Consider the following 20288-nt stretch of genomic DNA (forward strand, 5'->3'; position numbering starts at 1 on the left):
GCAACAAAGGTCAAAACTGGATTTTCTCCATTGAAATTCCATTGAAATTCAAGCCTTTCCATGGCATACTCCAGATGGCATTCAAAACTGTACATGCATGACGGGAAACAAACAGGTCACGTGCATAACCTTGACATGGACATCACCACATGAGACATCACCAAAGCCATATACTCCCTCCGTTTCTAAATATAAGTCTTTTAAGATATTTTATTAGAAGTCTACATACAAAACAAAATGAATGAATCTATATTTAAAAAATGTCTATATACATCCGTATATAGTCCACTAATGAAATCTCTTTAAAGACTTATATTTAGAAACGGAGGGAGTATATGTGTAAACACGAAACGCTGCACCTCGCGAAGACTCGAACGTCATCATTGGACCTTCAACACCTCGTACGCATGCACGTGCCCCAGAGCCATTGTAGTAGAGGCCGATGGCGCCTAGACGTGGCAAACCAAAGCCGTACTGTAAAATAATTTTAATAACGAACAGGAGACGATGGTAAACTATATGATGATCAATTTGCAATGCAACTACAAAATCTGTACGTCAAAGATGTGCACGTGTCATTTGATAATATAATGAACTGGTTACACATATACAGTATTTATCAACTAGTAGCTCTTTGAAAGAAAAAAGGGTTGTACACCTGCACAGATAGCACTGGGATTACAACACGAACATCACCCGTACGTACGTAAAACTCGCTCCTAGCACCTGTTACCGCCGGAACAGGATTGAAAAAACCTGCTCGGTCGACGCTAACTAGGTCATTAGGTCATTATTCTACTATAAGAAAATGCATATACTTGACACTCTTTGACAAAATTTTATTTCCCAAGCGGCACACCTGCATGCATTCCTCTATAGCCAGAGGGCACCTGCATTCCTCAGCATTGGGACCAGCTCGCCGCTGAGATGCATGGACATGACCCTGTTCGTCCCGCCCACAAGCTTCCCGCCGATGAACACCACCGGAACTGACGGGCCTTTCCCGAGCATCTTGAGCAGAGCTCTCTCCATCTCCTTTCCCCTAGGGTCTTGGTCTAGCTCGTGCACCAGCGCATTCACGCCCAGGTCGCACAAGAGCCGCGACACCGTGTGGCACATGCAGCAGGAGCTCAGGGTGAAGATCACCACCGCTCGCTCCGACGCCAGCTTCATCACGCGGTCCATCTGCCTTCCAACGCTACTGGGTTATGTTATGTGTACGCGCGCACGGGCACGGGTCTCTAAAGCTAGCTAGTTTTGAGGAGGACTCGAGGAAAACTTTGAAATGTGATGGTTTAGCTTTCCTCTGAGTAGCTAGCTATAGGCTATAGCTAGTTGTTGCTGCCTTGTGTGATGCCAAAGAGGAAACCTGGATGGTTTGCTAGCACGGGGGTGGCTTCCTTTTATAGAGCTACAAAAGGGTGGTGCTTCTTTGTATGCACTAGCTAGGGTGCCCTTCATGCATGCATGCATGCATGCATGGGTTGGAATATCCAGTGCAAGTAAGATCAGGAAGTGTTTGGAACAGACCAGTGTGATCTAGCTAGCAGCCATCTTTAACATTGTACAAAGGGCAATTTTTGGATTTTTCTAGAAGAAACAAATGAAATCTCTAGCTAGCTAGCTAGGACCATTCATGCATAGTTGATAGCTTAGCATGCCTGGTATTGGGGCCATTGGTTTGCTCAAAAGCATATTGGTTGGTTGGTACTCCCTCCGGTCCTTTTTTTGTTTGCGTCTAAGAAAATTTCACTTTTTCCGCAATGCTCTGCGTCTTAGCATATTTTTACTCTTCTTTCCAATAGTGCCCCTCTGAACTCTTCCGCATGCGCAACTATAATAATTTTCATCTCTCCTTCCCGTGTCCCTCGTCCCTTCCCAAGACATGCATGCATGCAGAATGGGAGAGAGAGTCCCATGCAGAGAGATGAAAAAGAGAGAGACCCAGCATGCACACCTGCAGAAAGAGGAGTAACGTGGGCGCAAGAATTAAGGACCAATGGTTGGCATGCGTCGAGTAACTCTCCTTCTAGCAATTCAAGGGCAAACTAGTCCAAGTTTTACCTAACTCTTCTTTCATTGGTATGTGAGCTGGACCCTAAACGCAAACAAAAAAGGACCGGAGGGAGTATCCAAGAGGGAGATCAGATTAGATAATGCGCGCGTGGAGCTGTGTTTTGATCAACATGGACCCAAACACGACTGGAATAATCCCATCGATTGTGTTGACCTAGCTAGAGCGAATCTCATATATATGCCTATGGACGGGTTCTGCTTTTGACATCTATTTGGCCGTTTGAGCATGCACTACATGCATGACTAATCTTTAGGAGAACTAATAAAGAACTTGAAGGAGCGGTCAATCTTAATTGACTCATGCAACCATGGGTAATGGATGAACAAAATGTACAGGTCACAGATTAAGATTTGACCGGTGCATCAAGTAGAAATCTGGAAAGTAAAAAGCTCGGAATATGAATCTCATCATCCAAAGTGTGCTCATATATATTATCTCAAAGCACCCAAACCAAAGGGATGAAATTTCAGTATGAAATTCCAAGGCAGGTTTTTTTTTCCTTTTTTCAAGATTTCTCTCCTCGTTTGAGTGTTAGGCCATATGCCCGTATCCAAGGAAAACAGAAGAGCAATTCATGTGTTTACAACAGGTCAACAGGTTGGTTTTTGTCAGATCAGAACAGCAATTCTGCCGGTTTTTACTTAACAAACAGGTCACTCTTTCCCACCTTAACTTCTTTTTTCAGGAACTCTTTTCTAGTACTTCCTCCGTTCGTAAATATATAAGTCTTTTTAGAGATTTCGATATGAACTGCACACGGACCAAAATGAGCGAATGTATGCTCTAAAATATGTATATATACATCCGCATGTAGTCCATATTGAAATCTCTAGAAAGACTTACATTTAGGAACAGAGGGAGTACTTAATCGAAATGCAGTGCTCCTGTCAGTTTCGCAAAAGTATAGATGTACAGCAGCTGTAAGATTTGCAGTGGAGAATGGCGAGAACGTGTCGATGACCTGCGACAACAAGAACCGTATCGACAATGATGCGGAATGCCCATATGGTACGGCCAATACTTTGCTTGTAAGGAAACCTCAGGCTCACCTTGTTTCTAGTTAACCAGCGATGGGTCGCCACAGGTTCAGAGAATAGCATCGTCGACAGAGCTCTCAATCTCTCATCACTCACACTGCCTTATCTGTAAGCACAGAATATGTCCAACCTGCCTGCTTTTTCTCTCAAGATTTAGCTGCTTCGGCTTTGAGCAACGCCCATCATCATCATCTGGCTGGCCGTATCAGATATGAGGCGCCGCGATACCGACGAGGGTGTCATCCTTGCTTTTTCTTTGACATCCTCACCGAATCGATCCTACAAAGCTCTGCCGAAACAAGGAAAGTACAGAGAGAGAGATGCTGCGTGTGGCACCACACAGTTGCCACATGCATGGTGTTGCAAGCATCTACAGAAAGTCAGATATATATTACCAGATTTTTTTCCCATTCTTTATCTGCAGTTTTAATGCATGACGCAAACCTCGCGGTGTTACGAATGGATATATATCTTGATAGAGATATCCTTTATCCTCTAGATTTGCCTTGATGCTCTTCACCTGGAAAGAAAAGGCTAGTGTTATGTAGTGGCAATCTCCATGGCTAGCTCCTGAAGGATCTTATGGTTCTTCATCAATTCCTGGCTCCTCGCCGTCTCAAGGGCTAGCCTAGCCTTGGCTCCTGCAAAAAGAATGTGTAGTGCAGCTCTTCAGATCAATCTAGCATGCACCACACATTGCTGAAATAGGAGAAATTCTCAAGCTTGCATGTGGCGCACGCTGACAGAAAGAGTGCTAAATGCATTTTATGCACAACTGAATATGTCAGAGATGCGCGGCCGGTGTGTGGGGTCGTTGCTGTATCGGTTTTCGGCCAGTTTTCCTTATTAACTGGCCAATTTTTATTTTTTTATATGAAAAAGACAGAGCTCCTGCTGGTTCCTTAAAAAAACAAGTATGTCAGAGATGTACTAACAAATACTTCCTCTGTATCCAAATATAAGACGTTCTTATTTTATAAGATGTTTTTATTTATAAGACGTTTTTCAGTTCAATTTCAACTGCACAAACGTCTTATATTTGGATACAGAGTACTTTGAAATGCATCTGGAGAGTTAGGGAAGCGCCTAGTAGTACATTTGAACAGTACATTGATTCTGATTCTTTGGCAAATTGACATGTGGATCACAAAGACCTAACCTAGCTACTGTACATTGCTGTCAGCCTTGAGGTGCCGACACCTAAGAGGATCTTATTCCTTGGCTTTTTATTGTTTGATGAACCTAGCTAGCTTGTTGATTACCTGAAACCCTAACAACAACCAATACCGTCCATGTCTAATATACATACATACGTGTGCACTCTCATCAGATCCTAACATATCACAATCTATCCTCTATCCTTGAACGACATCCTACCCAGCTTTTAAGGATTTAGATTCCAACTTTGGACATGGACAGAAACTGATGCCTGTCATCACTCCAGTGAATCGTCACACTTTCACCTTCACCTTCAGAGAACCCTCTTGTGGATGTTTTCTCCTTAAAATTCCAACCTAAGGAGGGATATGCATGATTTTTTGTTGTCGCGAGGGATGAAGAACGACGAGCATGGCACTGGGAATGCAGGATGCTGGATGCTGGATGCATACCTATTGCAGGTAAGGTATGGTTTAGTCAACTGACCAAGGTTTGTTCTAGAAGACTGATGAAAACCAAACCTCAACACAGCACACGCTAAAGATTTGGTGTAAAAATCTAATAAACTTCTCTCAAATTTTGAGGATGATACAATCAGGGACATGACAACAGCAGCGTACACACAATTCCCATGGATTACAGTAGCTCAGAATTCAACTCCTGGGGAATATAATCAAGCAATGCTGTTTGCAGCAATACGCTAGTAGCTGACCATTCAAGAGATGAATTGAATCTTGGTAAAATGGTAAAGCGGCAATGGCCCAGGGATGGGGTTGACACTACTAGACGGGCCATGCCGCGAAACAATGCTTCTTCTATGTGTATGGTTCTGGCATTGGTTGCACAGACCAGGTGATACACCAGTATGATGTATTCTCTACAGCTTGTCTGTCTTAAGATGAGTCTGTTGTCGACGGAGAACTGCTTCCTGATAAATCTGCAGGCCGCGACGTCGATCGAGTGTTGTATGAGTTGCAATGGCTGCACTTATGGCCAATCACGTGGAAGTCCACTTCTGAGACTTTGTTGCAGTCATTGCAAAGAACCCAAACCTGCAAAATTCAGCACAAGGACAAACCACTGTTAGCCTGACTCAACTACTATATGCACACACAAAATTATCGCTTGGCATGACAATGGTCATCTCATCTCTTCAAAGGTTCAGATAGATCAAAAACACAGTATAATGGAACTTCCACCATTGGATGCTTATTTTCTGTGAGAAAGCTAATTTGTCAATATTATAAGTGGCAGAAAATGATTTCCATGTGATTCTGAAAGTATGGCTAGTGAAGATAGTTCTGAATGTATATATCGAAGTTACCCGATTCGCTAAGATCGGCATCGAACACCGATCTGGATCGATCGATCCATATCGGGGTTCGATTTTGCTCCGATCAATGCAAATTCAGTGCCCGACTCGTCAAACTGGAGCAAACCCGGGAATATATGGGGCGGAAGGATGGAATTCTCCTTTGCCGCGGACAAGATGGAGGCGGAAGCAAAGGAGATGAGCAGGCTGCCGCGGCTGATCATTGCTGCAAGGAAGATGGCGTTGGAGTCAGGGTGGATGGGAAGCCAATCTTTCGAAGAGGTGGAGGAAGGACGAGAAAGGCTGCAGCCATGTTGTGACGGCAGGCCGGCGGCTCGCCGGCCGCCGCAACAACGAGAGCACAAGTGGATTCCAGAGAGATTCCTTGTGTGTATGCATAGTGATGTAGTCTAGGGTTGAGTCATGTGCTCGTTGGGCTAGTTTGGCCCTACCCGTGAAAGATTTTTTTTCTTTAGCTTTTTATGATTCTGAGTTCTTCTACCGTTTGGTTGTTAGCTAGTATATGTGCTTAAATATTCTCAAAAAAAAAAAACTAGTATGTGCTTACTAGGAAAAATATTTATTGCTTTATTATGTCTATTACACTCCCATGTTGCGAACTGGAGACAATGAATTCGCAAACCCAATCTTCGATTCGCGAATCGGAAATGTATACCCCCTAACAAATCCAATTCGTATGAGGTAGCAAATTTGAATCGCGAACCAAATGAATCGTGAATCTGGTAAATATGGTATATATCAACGAGCAACATAAGATTGGCTCATGCACTAGCATGAACCAGTTTGGCAATGTAAGCTATGTCTGGTTGGACTATATAGTTCAATCACAAGAGAATACCTTGTAACGATATACAGGAGGCATAATTGTTGCTTCAATCTGCAAAAGGAAAACCAACTCATTAATGAAGCAAGCTCCAAAATATATCCAAATATTAAGAGCTGTCCTGAGCATCAATGCATCACAAGGTCAGAATACGATGAATATTTTGTCGACTGATTGTTGTAATGCACATATAGTAATATCTAAAATTATTAAGATACTAAATGTTATACCTCTTGATCCAACATGCCCCAGTGAACTGTCATATCAAGAGCTGTCTTGGAACATATTGGACAAGTGTATCTGCGGCATCATAAGCCAATAAATAGTTACAACAAAAGCGACAACATCAGAGAGGTTTTGAAAAAAGGAAGAACTAGGTGCACGTATATATCCATGTTAACACAAGTGAAATGATTTACTTATTATGGTCCACCATCTCAGCGAAACAGTCCATGTGCATCGTGTGTCCACAGTTAAGAACTCTTGTTCCTTTTAATGAATCAAATAGATACTGCACAGGAAATTTCACTATTAACATCTCGATAGTTTTAATAAGTGAAACAGTACAAGTTCCTGATGTTACCTCATAACAGATTGGGCAATTCTGTCTCATTGAATCCTCCACACACTGATGGTTATCACGCAACGCAACAGCGTAACATGACCCTATTTATTGCAGAAAAAATAGTTACGAAACTAAACATATTGATATTAGTATTACTAGACAAGAATTCATCCTGGGCATCATATGTACCATCGGCAAATTTAAAATACAAGTGAACAAATATAACTTTTTAACTTACACAGGGATCTTTCTTTCTTGGTAAATTTTCTATAACCTAGATATCACATGATTAAGACTAGATAGTGGACTCATTAATTGTACACAAATAGGCTCATGAGATTATCGTCAACTGTTCCCCATGATTTTTAAGGCATGATCCATTGTAGTTACATAAAGAATACAAGTGGAGTTCCAGTTCCAGTTCCAGTAGGAGCACGGAAAGTTTCAGGAAAAAGTATTATGCTATTGCATCATGTAGATTACTCAAAGGCACAAATCAATCATGGCATTGTCATGAGTCTGGAACAACAGTTAACACAAAGCCAGCATGATTATAGCATACCACACTTTGCACAGTGGAAGTAATTTTCCTTGCCGCCAACCCTGGTTGATTTGAATGGAAACAGGGTTAAAACTTTGCTTGATAAGATACAGGTGAAGATAGTGTTAAGAGCTCACCTGCATATGCCGCAATCATGGCAATGGTACTGCCCTTTCTCTGTCTGTAGCAAAAGACAATGCATCAGCAGATACGAACCACACTAAGTACATAACCACAGGAAACAAAATTGAGACCTACGTCATCATCATAAAACTTGCATACATCACAGAAGTATTCTCCCATATTGACTCCACATCTTACGCACACTTGTGACACCTGAACAACACAAGAGTTTTAGTTTGAGCATAATGGCATCCTATGTGACATGATTACAAAGTAAAAAAAAAAGTGTAGATTTAAGTCGTACCGGTTGTTCAGTATCACAGAGTACACACACTACCTGTAGCAGAAAAGGACAATCAATCATTCATAATTTATGAACCTACTGAGGTTACTGATTGTACAGAAAATGAAAGGGTGTGAGAGACGTACTTTTTCAACATCCTGGCGACATATATTATGCCGATCACCCAAAGCCTACAATTAAGACAATGCTATCAAAACTACTTAGATTCAATAAATGCAGTTTGTTGCACGTTAGCTGTTCTATGCAAACTATCAAGCATCAACATCTAACAGCTATATTTTTCCAAGGGAAAGAGAACTCTCCAAGGGTGCCTTGGTGGCACACATGGTTGTGAATCCACCCACCCTGGTTCAGACTCGCCCCACTTTAAGAATAAGTCAAGGGGACGTCTTCCCCTTGGTCTGATTCTTTTTTTTTCAAAGGGAAATGTTTAAAATCCAATAAGAGCGCCACGGAAAGGACCAAGCAAAGGAGCTAAATGGCAACAAGGATTGGAACGCGCCAGATGCCATGGAAAGATGGGGCAATCACATGGAGCAAATATGATCCCTGGTGAAGAGCAAATCGCCCCACTTTAAGAATAAGTCAGGGAGGCGTCTTCCCCCTTGGTCTAATTCTTTTATTTATTTTTCCTATGGAAATGTTTAAACTCCAATAAGAGCAACTGTTCTCAATGAGTCTGGCAAATTCCCATTTTGCTAATTTACATTTTCAATCTATCAAGAAGATCAGTTATGTTTCTACATTTATTTTGCCAGCACCCTTAAGATTATATGTTATCAGTAATTACAATCTCACACGACGACTTATCGTGCATAATTTCAACCAAACAAGTTGTCCAAAAGGATTAAATGAAGGAAATTAAGATCAAAACTAATCAAAATTTAGAGCCATAGCGATTCAATATCAACGAACCAACTCGACTTGTGAGGTTGGCATGTTAGACTTGTTTGGAGTTGGGACGATGGGGCCTTTTCCGGGGGGATTTAGTTCCCTCTCAAGCACGAAATAAACCATATATCTTCTATCGCTTGTTACAAACAAAACAAGGTTCATAGTGCAGTAACCAATAACTGTTTAGCATCCCAGCGAAACTGTAAATGGGGCAGGTGGTGCTAATTGCTGTACGACCATGCTTACTTGGTTTCCACATGGACGAGCACGGTAATTATGTGGGCGTGGTGAGGAAAACAATAACTAGCAGCGTACCGTGGCGTCGTTGTGGCAATGGCGGCAGGGGAACACCTCCTTGCAGCAGGGTGCTACGATCTTGCATCTCCGCCGGTAATGCTCGCACCTGCGCGGCAAGAGGGGTGAGTCGCAATCGGGTCCGAGGGACGAAACGAAACCCGGGAGAAGAGCAGAGATGGATCACGAAGTCCCACGGGACGAAGAAATGAACCAATCGGACCAGGCGAAGGAGCGAAATCGCGACGAAGAACGCGGCGGACGCCACGGAAATACGGGGCAATCGCGCGGAATCGGGCAAATTCGATCCACGGGAACGGGAAGAACGAATCGCGGCAAAGGGGGGAGGGGAGGGGACGCTGCCTAACCCGTGCTCCATCTTGCCCACGTCGCGGCGGCACACGTCTCCGTCGCCGGTGGCCTCGTGGGCGAGGTCGTCACCGGCGAAGTGCGTTCCTCCCATCCCCGGCGGCGGCGGCGGCGGCGGCGAGAGGATGGTGGTGGGGAAGGGGAAGGGGAAGAGGAGGAGTCGATGGCAGAGTGGTAGAAACGAGTAAAGGAAGGGGGCTATGGGTCAAAATGGCGCGCGATAGGGAAGGAAGGAAGGTGGAGAAGCCCCAAATCCAATCCTTTTTCTTCCCTCTTGTTTCTTTATTGGTCCGGAACGAAGAAGAGGAAGGCCGTCGCCAAGCCCGGAGTTGGACCCACCGCCTTAATTGTTAACTGTCCCCTTGTGTCATCATCTCATAAATTGTTGGAGATGGATCTCATGATTTTCCGAAATGTAGCTACTCCCTCCGTTCCGGTGTATAAGTCATTAGCGTAGTTCTAGATCACCGATTTGAGGATTAAATATGTGTTATATGTCATGAAAAGTATATCACTAGATTTCTACACGGATGTAGTTTCTAAATATATATTTTTTATTACATATGATACATATTTAGATAGTTAAATTGTCGACCTAGAACTACGCGAATGACTTATACACCGGGACGGAGGTAGTAGGAGTAAAAGGTTTTGCTAGACCCATACTATTTATTTAACATGGAGGATTTTCATGCAATTTTTTAACACAGTACCAACGCAGAATTAAAGTATAGGCACAAATATTCATTCATATAAACTCACGCACTCACATCTTATCGCTATAAATACCTTGGAAATAATGAACCGGCATAACATCTTAAAATTGATGAGGACATCATAAATGATTTGTAGTAGACGAAAACATCTTCTTTGACTGAACTAACATAGCCAAAATGATAAAAACAAGTTTAAAAAATTACAAACACCAGTATGAATCAAGCTAAGACTCCAACCATGACAGAGTGGTTTTATTGTAATGCGAGCATCAATATTAAGTCTTGTTAATTTTAAGATGATGTGATGACTCAATGTTTTAAAGTGCTCGTAGGATAGAATGAGTGTGTTCATAAAAATAAGTATACGCGGGCGTATATAAATATGTGTCTATATCGTGTTTAGAAAAAAAGACGGTCTAAAATCAGCACGAAATTCCTGGACAGAATAAGTTGCCGGATCAAACAGTGGAATTCAGGTGACGGAAAAGCACTGTTATTATGAGGATGCTTGGATACGTTTTAGTCCCATAACTAAAAGTAATGAGACTAAAACTTGCTAGCCTCACCCATGCTTGGATCCAAGTAGTAAAGAGGCTAAAATCAAGTTAATGAGCATTTATTATCCTTCAAACCCTCCAATCCAGAACTTGCATGAGGAGTTAAATAAGGAGAGAGAGGACTAATGCACATTTTAGTAGGGGTACCCCTGACTAAAAGATTTTAGCCTCATGACTAGTTTTAGCTTTTCTTTAGTTAGGGATGCTTGGAACTTTAGCCTTTTAAAGAGACTAGTTTTAATCAAACTAGTTTTAGTCTGTTGGATCCAAACACCCTCTGTATTAGGCAAGTCCTGTAGTCGCCTACTGCATCCTTTTTAATGGTTTGTTTGATGCCAACTTGTCACCGAAGATAAAGAGATGAGGTGCGCACATGGCATGGGCCGCACGCACGCGCACGGCGCCGGCACGCCAGCAGAGGAAGATGTTGAGATGCGTCTTTCTCGCACGCCCCTTCCTTCCTTCCTTTCCTTCCTGCACCGGCTGCTATACTTTATTCATTCAATTCATAGTTTCAAACCGACAGACTTCCATTCGCTTGCACTCATGCACTACCACCTCATTATTTTTTGTTTGTTTGTTGAATTCCACTGCTTGTATTAAATGCTCCCTTTTTTCACAAATATAATATGTTTTATTTATTTATTTGAATCATGCGTGTATACACATGCAGTGTGTTTGTTTATTCATTATGATCTGTATGTAGTTTATATTATAATATACTTTCTCTGTAAATTAATATGAAAGCATTTAAATCACTAATTTAGTTATCCAAATATTTTTATATTAATTTACAGAGAAAGTATAAAACGTTTTATACTTTCTTTGTATCAAAATATGTGTCGTAAATTTAATACTAAATTAATGTAAATTTAATACTAAAACTGCGATATTTATATTGGGACGGAGAGAGCATTCGTGAACTGCGATATTTATTTGGGACAGAGAGAGCATTCGTGAACTGCGATATTTATATTGGGACGGAGAGAGCATTCGTGAACGGAGGGAGTAATATTCATTCACTCTGTGAAATGCGGAATTCCTTTTTTTCAAACACAAACAGGCTGTCAAGAAAGTATGCGGAATTCCAGTTCGAGCTTCGTTACCAGTCAACAACATACATAGGGCACTCGCTTCTTCATATTATCAACTTATTGTCAGCAACCTTGGGTCTACAACATCTACGTATGTGGGCTAGAGATGAACAGCTAAATTTTCAATTGTGTACGTATGTGGGCTAGAGATGAACAGCTAAATTTTCAATTGTGTATTGTACAGATTAACATCCAATGCTCTCTTGTGTACACTGTAAGACCACGACCAAAAATTACGAACCAAACTGTCGATTAACCAGGAATACAGCAATGGCTCAAGATAGCAAGAACTTCCACAGACTCCATCAAAGCGGTTCAGGCTATGTACTTGTGGGTGCATCGGTCTGCGTGTCAGCACCAGCTGGTGCAGCAGTTGTTCCCGCGTCGCTGGTCGCCTCGGGCTCGGGGCCATTGGTTACAAGTCCGTTCTCAGATGCCGCAGTCCCAACACTCTCGATCGACTGCCTTCTTTCAATGCCTCCTGACTGCCTTCTCTCGATGCCTTCCGACTGCTTTCTCTCGATGCCTCCTGACTGCTTTCTTTCGATGCCTCCCGACTGCCTTCTTTCGATGCCTCCTGACGGCTTTCGATCAATGTTGCTGATCCCAGAACCTGATCTTATAGGTAGTTGGCTGACAGCATCCAATAAGCTGGGGCACTGTGTGATCAACGCTCCTCCGTTGGTATAGCATCGTCCAAAGCATGCAGCACAATAAGGATATGCGACCTGAGATGAGATGGCGAATTTACATATGAGACTTCTCTGAGTCAAAAGAGAAACATCACAAACTGGAATTCAGATCTGATGGGTTTTGGCCTCTTTGAGCATATGCATATTTTGTTTTCTTTACTTTCCAGAAGAGGTACACTTTTTTTCCCTACTTCCATATGTGGTGCTTATATGAAGCAGTTACCTCAATAAATGCCTGGCAAAGTGAGAGGAAAAGGGAGGACTCATTTCCACGCAGCATCCGCATGGCATTGTATCTGACTAGGGAGTCAGAAACTGCTTGTAATCCTTTCACCACCTCCTGAGCAAGGACATGCTTCAAGCTCAATGGTGCACATGGTTTTAGCTCATTCATTGCTGCCGAAACACCTGCATCCAAGAGTTCGAAATAAGGACATGGCAACTAGTATACTCACTAGCACCAATAGAGCCAACACGTGACGAATACAAGTTAATTCCTGGAAAATGTTACCAGTAAAACATACCATTAACAAAAACTGCGAGAGGTGGATGTTCCATTAAAACAGAAGGTGGTGTCACATCATCAGAAGTATCATCCACAGCTCCATTTGTGACAAAGCCAATAGATGGCATCGGCACCCAACGATGTGAATCCAAGACAACCTAGCATGATGGAAAATTTAGGGGTGTTAATTTATGGTGCTACAGTGATGTCTGTAGGAGAAGGAGCCTAGAGCATTAGAGAGTATGATTTGAAAGAACAAAGAAAGTACCAACGACCTTCTAATACGAAATCATCTTATGTTTGTCTAGAGAAGAACCGAATAACATGTCCAAACACGTAGTACACAAATGCTTACCTGAAAATTCTCAACCGCTGTACTCATATTCTTTGAGAATAAATTTAAAACCGCACTGCGAAGCAGACAATGTTAGAAAATGCAACCCCTCTACAGCATAGACGATCAATTTTAATAATCAAATACCAATTACTTTTCAAAAATTGGTGGAAGCAGGCAACGGAAATCCAGTCCAACCAAGCCAAGACCCATCGCACAATACTGCGAGATGATCAAGTGATAAAACATTACAAAAGATTCAAACCTTTGGTGCAACTGTTACTCAGCGAGAAATTTAAACGAAAGCAAATGCTTACCATGCAGTTTTCAAGCATGTTTGACAGGGACCCACCTTCCGTTATATTTGGTAACATAACTTGAAGAGTGGTGAGGTGATTACTAACTTGGTGCATTGCCCAGCTGAAAAGCAGCCCACCATCACTGTTCTCTTCACTTCCGGATTTATCATTGTTGAATATCGCCCGATATTGATTGACAACATCAAATAGATGTGTCCTGTGGCAAGTCACCATGCCTTTCAGATAATCATATACATTCCTTTGGTCTAGATCATCAAGAATCCCAGAAAGCCAAGCTTCCCTGCATCTCAGGAACTAGAACTTATATCAGAGTTAGGAGGTGAAGACAAATAAATTGTATTCTGACCCCTGCTATGGCCTATATAAAAAAGAAGCAGTGTAATGTCATAACTAAAATGCCTGCATTATTCACACATACTTGGGGTAACTTAAGAGACATGCTAACAGAAACAAATACTCAATAAAAAGAATGGTATTATCAAATAACTTGGAAGATTCAAAATACCTGGAGGCGTAATTCTGATTCACTGAACACTCCAATCCGGCGCAAATGTGCGACAATACGGAGGCATTCGGGTAACTGTAGGCGATAAAATGGATCAGACTTAGATACAAGTGTGCTGAAGAGATTAGACAGATCAAACAATCGTGGGCAAGAAGTGATACTATTGAACACAAGGAAATACATTTACCACTAAATGGAAATATAATATATTTATAGCAGTAAACTGCACAGAAGACAGCACAGAACAATCTGAGACAGACTAAAATATGAAAATGGTGCTTGAGATAAATAAGTTTAGTTGACCAGCATCATCACCTGAATATTTGATCGAAGCTTTTGGAGTAGCTGCGAAATTAGTGATTGTATCGTCTTCTTGACTTCAGCAGCTAATCCTTGGATGACAGGTAAACTTCGATTGAAATAGCAAATAGTTAGTGATTTTAGTGACGGGACACGGCAAGTATTATGTTACTCGACTTACTCAGGGTGCAATTTCGAAATTTTACTAACAAAAGCTTCTAGATCGAGTGCCTCATCATAGTTCCCATTCCGTATGCATCTGTAAGCAGCAGCTCGCTGTTAGCGATTCATCATTGATACAGCACTTGAAGTTATGCAATACAGGACAAGAATAAGTGTCTATAATCCATACAAATTAAGCAAAAACCAAATGACATATCTACAACATCAGCCAACTCAAATATAAAGCAAATATCCAAAGTAAACACTAACAATGCATATCACATACGTGTCCATAAGTTGTGGGATTTCAAGCAGGTCTAGCAAGGTACTGTGGTTGGCTAGTAATGTCTGATTGAGCTTCCTCTCTTCCAAAATTTGATGTGCGGACTCAACAAACTCGGTGCAACCAGATGTTAAATTGGGTATCTCCTCTACCTACAATGAGTAAAAAAAATATTGTCAAGCATTTCATATTTTCATTTTCTACTTCCAACATGGACTGAATCATACACAAGTCGTTCTGGAACGAAGTAAAAGCTGCATAAGGACATGCGGTTAATTTTAGCTCCCACTGCCGGTAGTAACAAATTAACAGCACTTGCATAATTTCCATTTTGCAGTATTTAGTGTCAGACACTGGTTTAACAGACAATGGTTGTGGTTTTTCAGAGCAAGGTGATACATAATATGTGTGTGGACTAGATCATTTTTCCTTACAGTGCATATAATTATGGTCATGTTAATACAGTTAAAATCAATCACGTCAGAAGCATACAAATAGCAAACAGTTTAGAGAAGAATATTATAATGTACGGTTCATAAGAGCCAGTCAAATTTCTCGACCACACAAGAACGCCGGACAACATTTGCGGGCAAACAGATAGTTGAAGGTAATTGTTTGGTGTTTAAAATTGGATTCACTTGAAAGCAAACAGGCAAAGATAAATCCTCACGCAGTTATAAATAGCCAATAAACTGATGGAAACAACAAGAAAAATGTGATCCCCACAGCACTCGCAAGTGATAGAACAATCACATTTGCAGATGAACACACAGCAAAAGGTACACCTCACATTTCCTGTTGCAATATCAAAATGAGATCTACTAGCTATATGCCTAGATCATCCACCTTAACTTGCAGCATCCATCGGATGACTCAACCTAACTTTGTTCGATTTTCGTACAACGGAGTTAGTTAAGATGAGATCTACTTACTAATCCATATAAAAGCAACATATGTTTTTCACGCTAAGGGGCATACAAAAATGGTACATGTTGCTACGAGCTGAGATCAGCTGACATTACCAGTGCCTCGAGGTGCTTGTCGAACCCCTCGAGCTGTGCCCGCACGAAGGAGAGCGCCTCTGAGGCGGCTATAAAGGCGGCGTAGTTCTCCACCGCCACTTCCTGCATCTGCCGCCGCACCCGCTCTCCGTCCACCCGCAGCAGCTCCGGCTCCTGCGCCCCACGAACATTACCACCAATACATCACGAGATCACTATCACCACCGATCTTAGTAACGACTACGGAATTTACGGGGTGCTGCAAGCGGGGGTTGTCTCGGGGCCGTACCTTGTGGAGGCGCTCGATGGAGAAGGATAGGAGCTCGGAGACGTAGGGCTGATAGGCAGCTCCGGAGAGCGGAAGCACTGAAGCACCTTCCATGTCGGCGCCGGCGGCGGGAAGTTCCGACGAGTGGTGGTGGCCCGCGTCGAGGAGGTCCATGGCGAGCGAGATCTGGAGGGAGAGGGAGAGAGTGGAGAAGGAGATTGGGGATTTAGCGGTTGAGACCCTCGGGGTTTTGTTCAGCTGTTCAGTTTAATCCTTCAAACTTTTAGGATTTTTAAATACTCCTTAGTAGGCATAGTAGGAAAGGTTTCATTTTTATGTTTTTTTAAGCGGTACAATCACATATGCTCACCACCAAGTGTTGGATATGAACCAAACCACTACTTCTTTTTGCCGAAGGAAAACTTGTACAGTATTACTCAATCACAATATCCTTGCAATCATCAAACGCAATCTCCAACACCTCTACCGGATCAGCCCCAAACGAGATCATGATCCTACTTTAGTTCAAGCAAAAATCGCTAAATTATCACTAGCTTTATTTTGAGACCTAGAAATATGAGTAATACAAATCTGTCTAAGACCCATCAAATGCTTAATCTCTTTCACAAGGGAAGCATAAACCGAACAGACAACGTTTATAGAAACTGCATCGATAGAGTCTATCTCATATCTCCATAACAATGGGTAGGTCATTGTTGAATTACGTATGGGGACCCCGACTCATAAATCGTGATCATTGAAATGAACGTGCACAGTGATCCCAGAGATCAATGCTCACTGAAAACATAGAAACTGAATAATAAGAGTCTTACATCCATTATGTACTATTTAACTCGGGTGTGGTCTTTATAGCCAAGTCTTCATATATTTGCAGCGGAAAGTCTTGATCGATAACGTGAACCCATGCCATCTGCCTTAACCCTATATACATTCTGACTCGGGAGCGTCCTAGCTCGCACGCACGTCATCGTGGTAAACTTCAATATATCATGTTCTCTCATGCATGGCTAATAAAATAACAAGTGGCAAGCCAATGAGTACTTTGAAAGTACTCGCAAGCAACACATGTTTTGGAACAAGGCAATAACAATGCACGATATAGCACTAAGTAGGTAATTTGCAGAAAGCTAATTTTGAGTGCAGTGACATGGTCAATCTTGTAAAATCATCCATCAACGACGTCTTGCGGATATCCATATGAACTAGTTATAGATATCATCATAAGCAGGGGTTGAACGTCCACACTCATTGTCATACCAAGTCACATGACTTAGCTCAAGTATCATCTTCCTCACACCATCACCTTTTTCACACACGCACACTTGGTTTATGTAAAAACTTCTGGACGTAGTTTAAGCAGGATTACCCAACTATCCTTGACCGTGGACACGACTATTTAAATAGTTTTTACACTCTACAAAGGTTGCGCGTTGTACCCACAAGACTCGGGGAACTTCTGTGTCATCCACGACTCGCGATATATTACATACCCAAGGTAAGCACCCGAACAATGCATTTCCCCTGGCGACACTAAACAAAGAGTCCACTCCTTGACCCACGTCCTCATGATATACATCATACGAGCCTCGCTCAAGATCGTACCATTCCTGAGGGGACACAACGGTGTGTCCTATAAAAATAGCTCATGGTCGCCCTACCTAGCACGACCCCGTGTCGAGAGGGTGACTCGGCCCTCTCGCCACTAGTAATGCAGGTCCTTTGCTAGCATCGACCAAGGTAATCAACAAAGCCATGTTCCCATATTGAGGTATCGTGGTCGCACATGTAAGGTTGGGATGGTCAGCAAATCTTAAATCTCTCCTATTTTCGAAACCACACTCACAGAACTTCTCTCGGTACACCAGTTCCTTCCCAAGTGGTCACCCATCTCGCACCATCTCCCTCGGACATTAGTGGCACCCAACGGGGTTTTCGAAAAGCCTTTGTAATCATTTCTTTCATCGTCACCATGCATAGCCCCATCCCATTTGTGTAGCAACTACTAGCAACCTAACTACTTCCCACCCGCACAACCCTCATAGGAAGGTAGGGTCATGCTCGGTGCAAGTGTAAATACGGAGTCATCGGAAACAACCCACCAAGGTGGTTACCGATTTAACATGGTTCAATGCATCGGAACAGAGTGCTATATATGACATGCATAAAAGTAGTTTCGCAGGCATGATCAAAGGGTTGCTTGCTTGGTTCTGCAAAGTCTTTGAGGTCTTCTCACGCTTCTCGTCCAATTCCGAGCACTTCGTCTACTTCGTCAACTATCGTCGGAAATAACCACGATAAGCCACACAACACGCAGAAAATAAAGTGCTCTAAAAATAGGACTTTTATTTTTCTTGGACATCTCTGGTTATAAGAAAAATAACTACAATTTTTCTAATGGATTTGGATCACCGGAGTATTTTGAATGGAGGAAAAAGAGGAATTGATGATCCTATAAGAAGTATACAAAAACATTCTTATAAAAATGAGTGGATGTGCCTATCAATTAGGGAATGATTTTAGAAGAATTTAGGAAGTGGTTCCATTGGATTTTGGAGTTGCTATGAATTCCCTAGAGATTTAATAAGATGGAATAAATGGAAATGGGGCTATTTATTTGGCCTAGTGCTACTTCTTGAACAACAGCGCCAGAATTTGACACGTTGACGGAGATTGGGCTTGCGTTGGTTTTTCCCTTGAAGAGGAAAGGGTGATGCAGCACAGGAGCAGTAAGTATTTCCCTCAGTTTGAGAACCAAGGTATCGATCCAGAAGGAGGGTCTCGTCAAGTCCAGAGTACCTGCGCAAACACAAACAAGCTTGCACCCAACACTTCAAAGGGGTTGTCAATCCCTTTAAGATTGTTTGCAAAGTGAGATCTGAAGGCGGAAAGTGCAACGAAGTAAAAAGTCTAAGGCTGAAAATATGGTGTGGAGCAGACCCTGGGGCCATAGTGTTCACTAGAGGCTTCTCTCAAAATAGCAAGTATTACGGTGGGTGAACAAATTACTGTCGAGCAATTGAAAGAACCGCGCAAAGTCATGACGATATCTAAGGCAATGATCATAAATATAGGCATCACGTCCGAGACAAGTAGACCGATACTTTTTGCATCTACTACTATTACTCCACACATCGACCGCTATCCAGCATGCATCTAGTGTATTGAGTTCATGACGAACAGAGTAACGCTTTAAGAAAGATGACACGATGTAGAGGGATAATCTCAAACCAATGATGAAAACCCCATCTTTTTACCCTTGATGGCAACAACACGATGCGTGCCTCGCTACCCCTTCTGTCACTGGGTGAGGTCACCGCATGGTATGAACCCAAAACCAAGCACTTCTCTCATTGCAAGAATCATAGATCTAGTTGGCCAGACAAAACCCACAACTCGAAGAGAATTACAAGGATATGAAATCATGCATAAGAGAGATCAGAAGAAACTCAATTAAGATTCATAGATAATCTGATCATAAATCCACAATTCATCGGATCTCGACAAACACACCGCAAAAGAAGATTACATTAGATAGATCTCCATGAAGATCATGGAGAACTTTGTATTGAAGATCCAAGAGAGAGAATAAGCCATCTAGTTACTAGCTATGGACCTGTAGGTCTATGGTGAACTACTCACGCATCATCGGAGAGGTCATGGTGTTGATGAAGAAGCCTTCCGTGTCCGAATCCCCCCTCCGGCACGGCACCAGGACATGCCCTGGATGGGATCTTGCGGAGACAGAAGCTTGCGGCGGCGAAAAAGTGATTACGATGCTCCCCTGATTTTTTTGGGAATATTTGGGAATATATAGGCGCAAGATCTAGGTCAGGGGACCTCCACGGGGGCCACAAGCCTGCATGGCGCGCCCCCTGGCCGTGGGGTGGGGGCTTGTGGGGCCCCTGGGGCTCTTCTGGCTTGGCTCCCAAGTCCCCCGATCTTCTTCCGTTCCAGAAAAATCTTATCAGGGATTTTCTTCCATTTGGACTCCGTTTCAAAATCTCCTCTGAAA

The 20288-nt window shown here is 42.4% G+C and overlaps 3 protein-coding genes across 3 annotated transcripts; all 3 read right to left on the reverse strand.

Annotated features, from left to right (window-relative positions):
* Nucleotides 1-554: 554 nt before the first annotated feature.
* Nucleotides 555-1369, reverse strand: LOC123396779 (putative glutaredoxin-C14). Its single transcript, XM_045091606.1, has one exon. It carries the CDS (start codon nucleotides 1183-1185, stop codon nucleotides 874-876), a length of 312 nt encoding a protein of 103 aa, XP_044947541.1. The 5' UTR covers nucleotides 1186-1369; the 3' UTR covers nucleotides 555-873.
* A 3447-nt stretch (nucleotides 1370-4816) lies between these two features.
* Nucleotides 4817-9808, reverse strand: LOC123396647 (E3 ubiquitin-protein ligase MIEL1-like). The gene is made up of 12 exons (XM_045091525.1): nucleotides 9518-9808; nucleotides 9171-9258; nucleotides 8087-8131; nucleotides 7962-7994; nucleotides 7793-7870; nucleotides 7672-7715; nucleotides 7556-7596; nucleotides 7012-7094; nucleotides 6848-6939; nucleotides 6659-6728; nucleotides 6444-6482; nucleotides 4817-5324 (listed from the first exon to the last, which is right to left on the reverse strand). The coding sequence occupies exons 1-12, from the start codon at nucleotides 9610-9612 to the stop codon at nucleotides 5166-5168; spliced, it is 867 nt and encodes a 288-aa protein (XP_044947460.1). The 5' UTR covers nucleotides 9613-9808; the 3' UTR covers nucleotides 4817-5165.
* A 2105-nt stretch (nucleotides 9809-11913) lies between these two features.
* Nucleotides 11914-16484, reverse strand: LOC123396646 (conserved oligomeric Golgi complex subunit 8). Its single transcript, XM_045091524.1, has 12 exons — nucleotides 16277-16484; nucleotides 16009-16161; nucleotides 14990-15138; nucleotides 14723-14800; nucleotides 14557-14650; nucleotides 14242-14316; nucleotides 13734-14030; nucleotides 13571-13638; nucleotides 13438-13492; nucleotides 13102-13240; nucleotides 12801-12985; nucleotides 11914-12613 (listed from the first exon to the last, which is right to left on the reverse strand). The coding sequence occupies exons 1-12, from the start codon at nucleotides 16427-16429 to the stop codon at nucleotides 12206-12208; spliced, it is 1854 nt and encodes a 617-aa protein (XP_044947459.1). The 5' UTR covers nucleotides 16430-16484; the 3' UTR covers nucleotides 11914-12205.
* Between the last annotated feature and the right edge of the window lie 3804 nt (nucleotides 16485-20288).

The sequence above is a fragment of the Hordeum vulgare genome, chromosome 5H (assembly GCF_904849725.1).
Source record: "Hordeum vulgare subsp. vulgare chromosome 5H, MorexV3_pseudomolecules_assembly, whole genome shotgun sequence".
Taxonomy (NCBI): Eukaryota; Viridiplantae; Streptophyta; class Magnoliopsida; order Poales; family Poaceae; genus Hordeum; species Hordeum vulgare.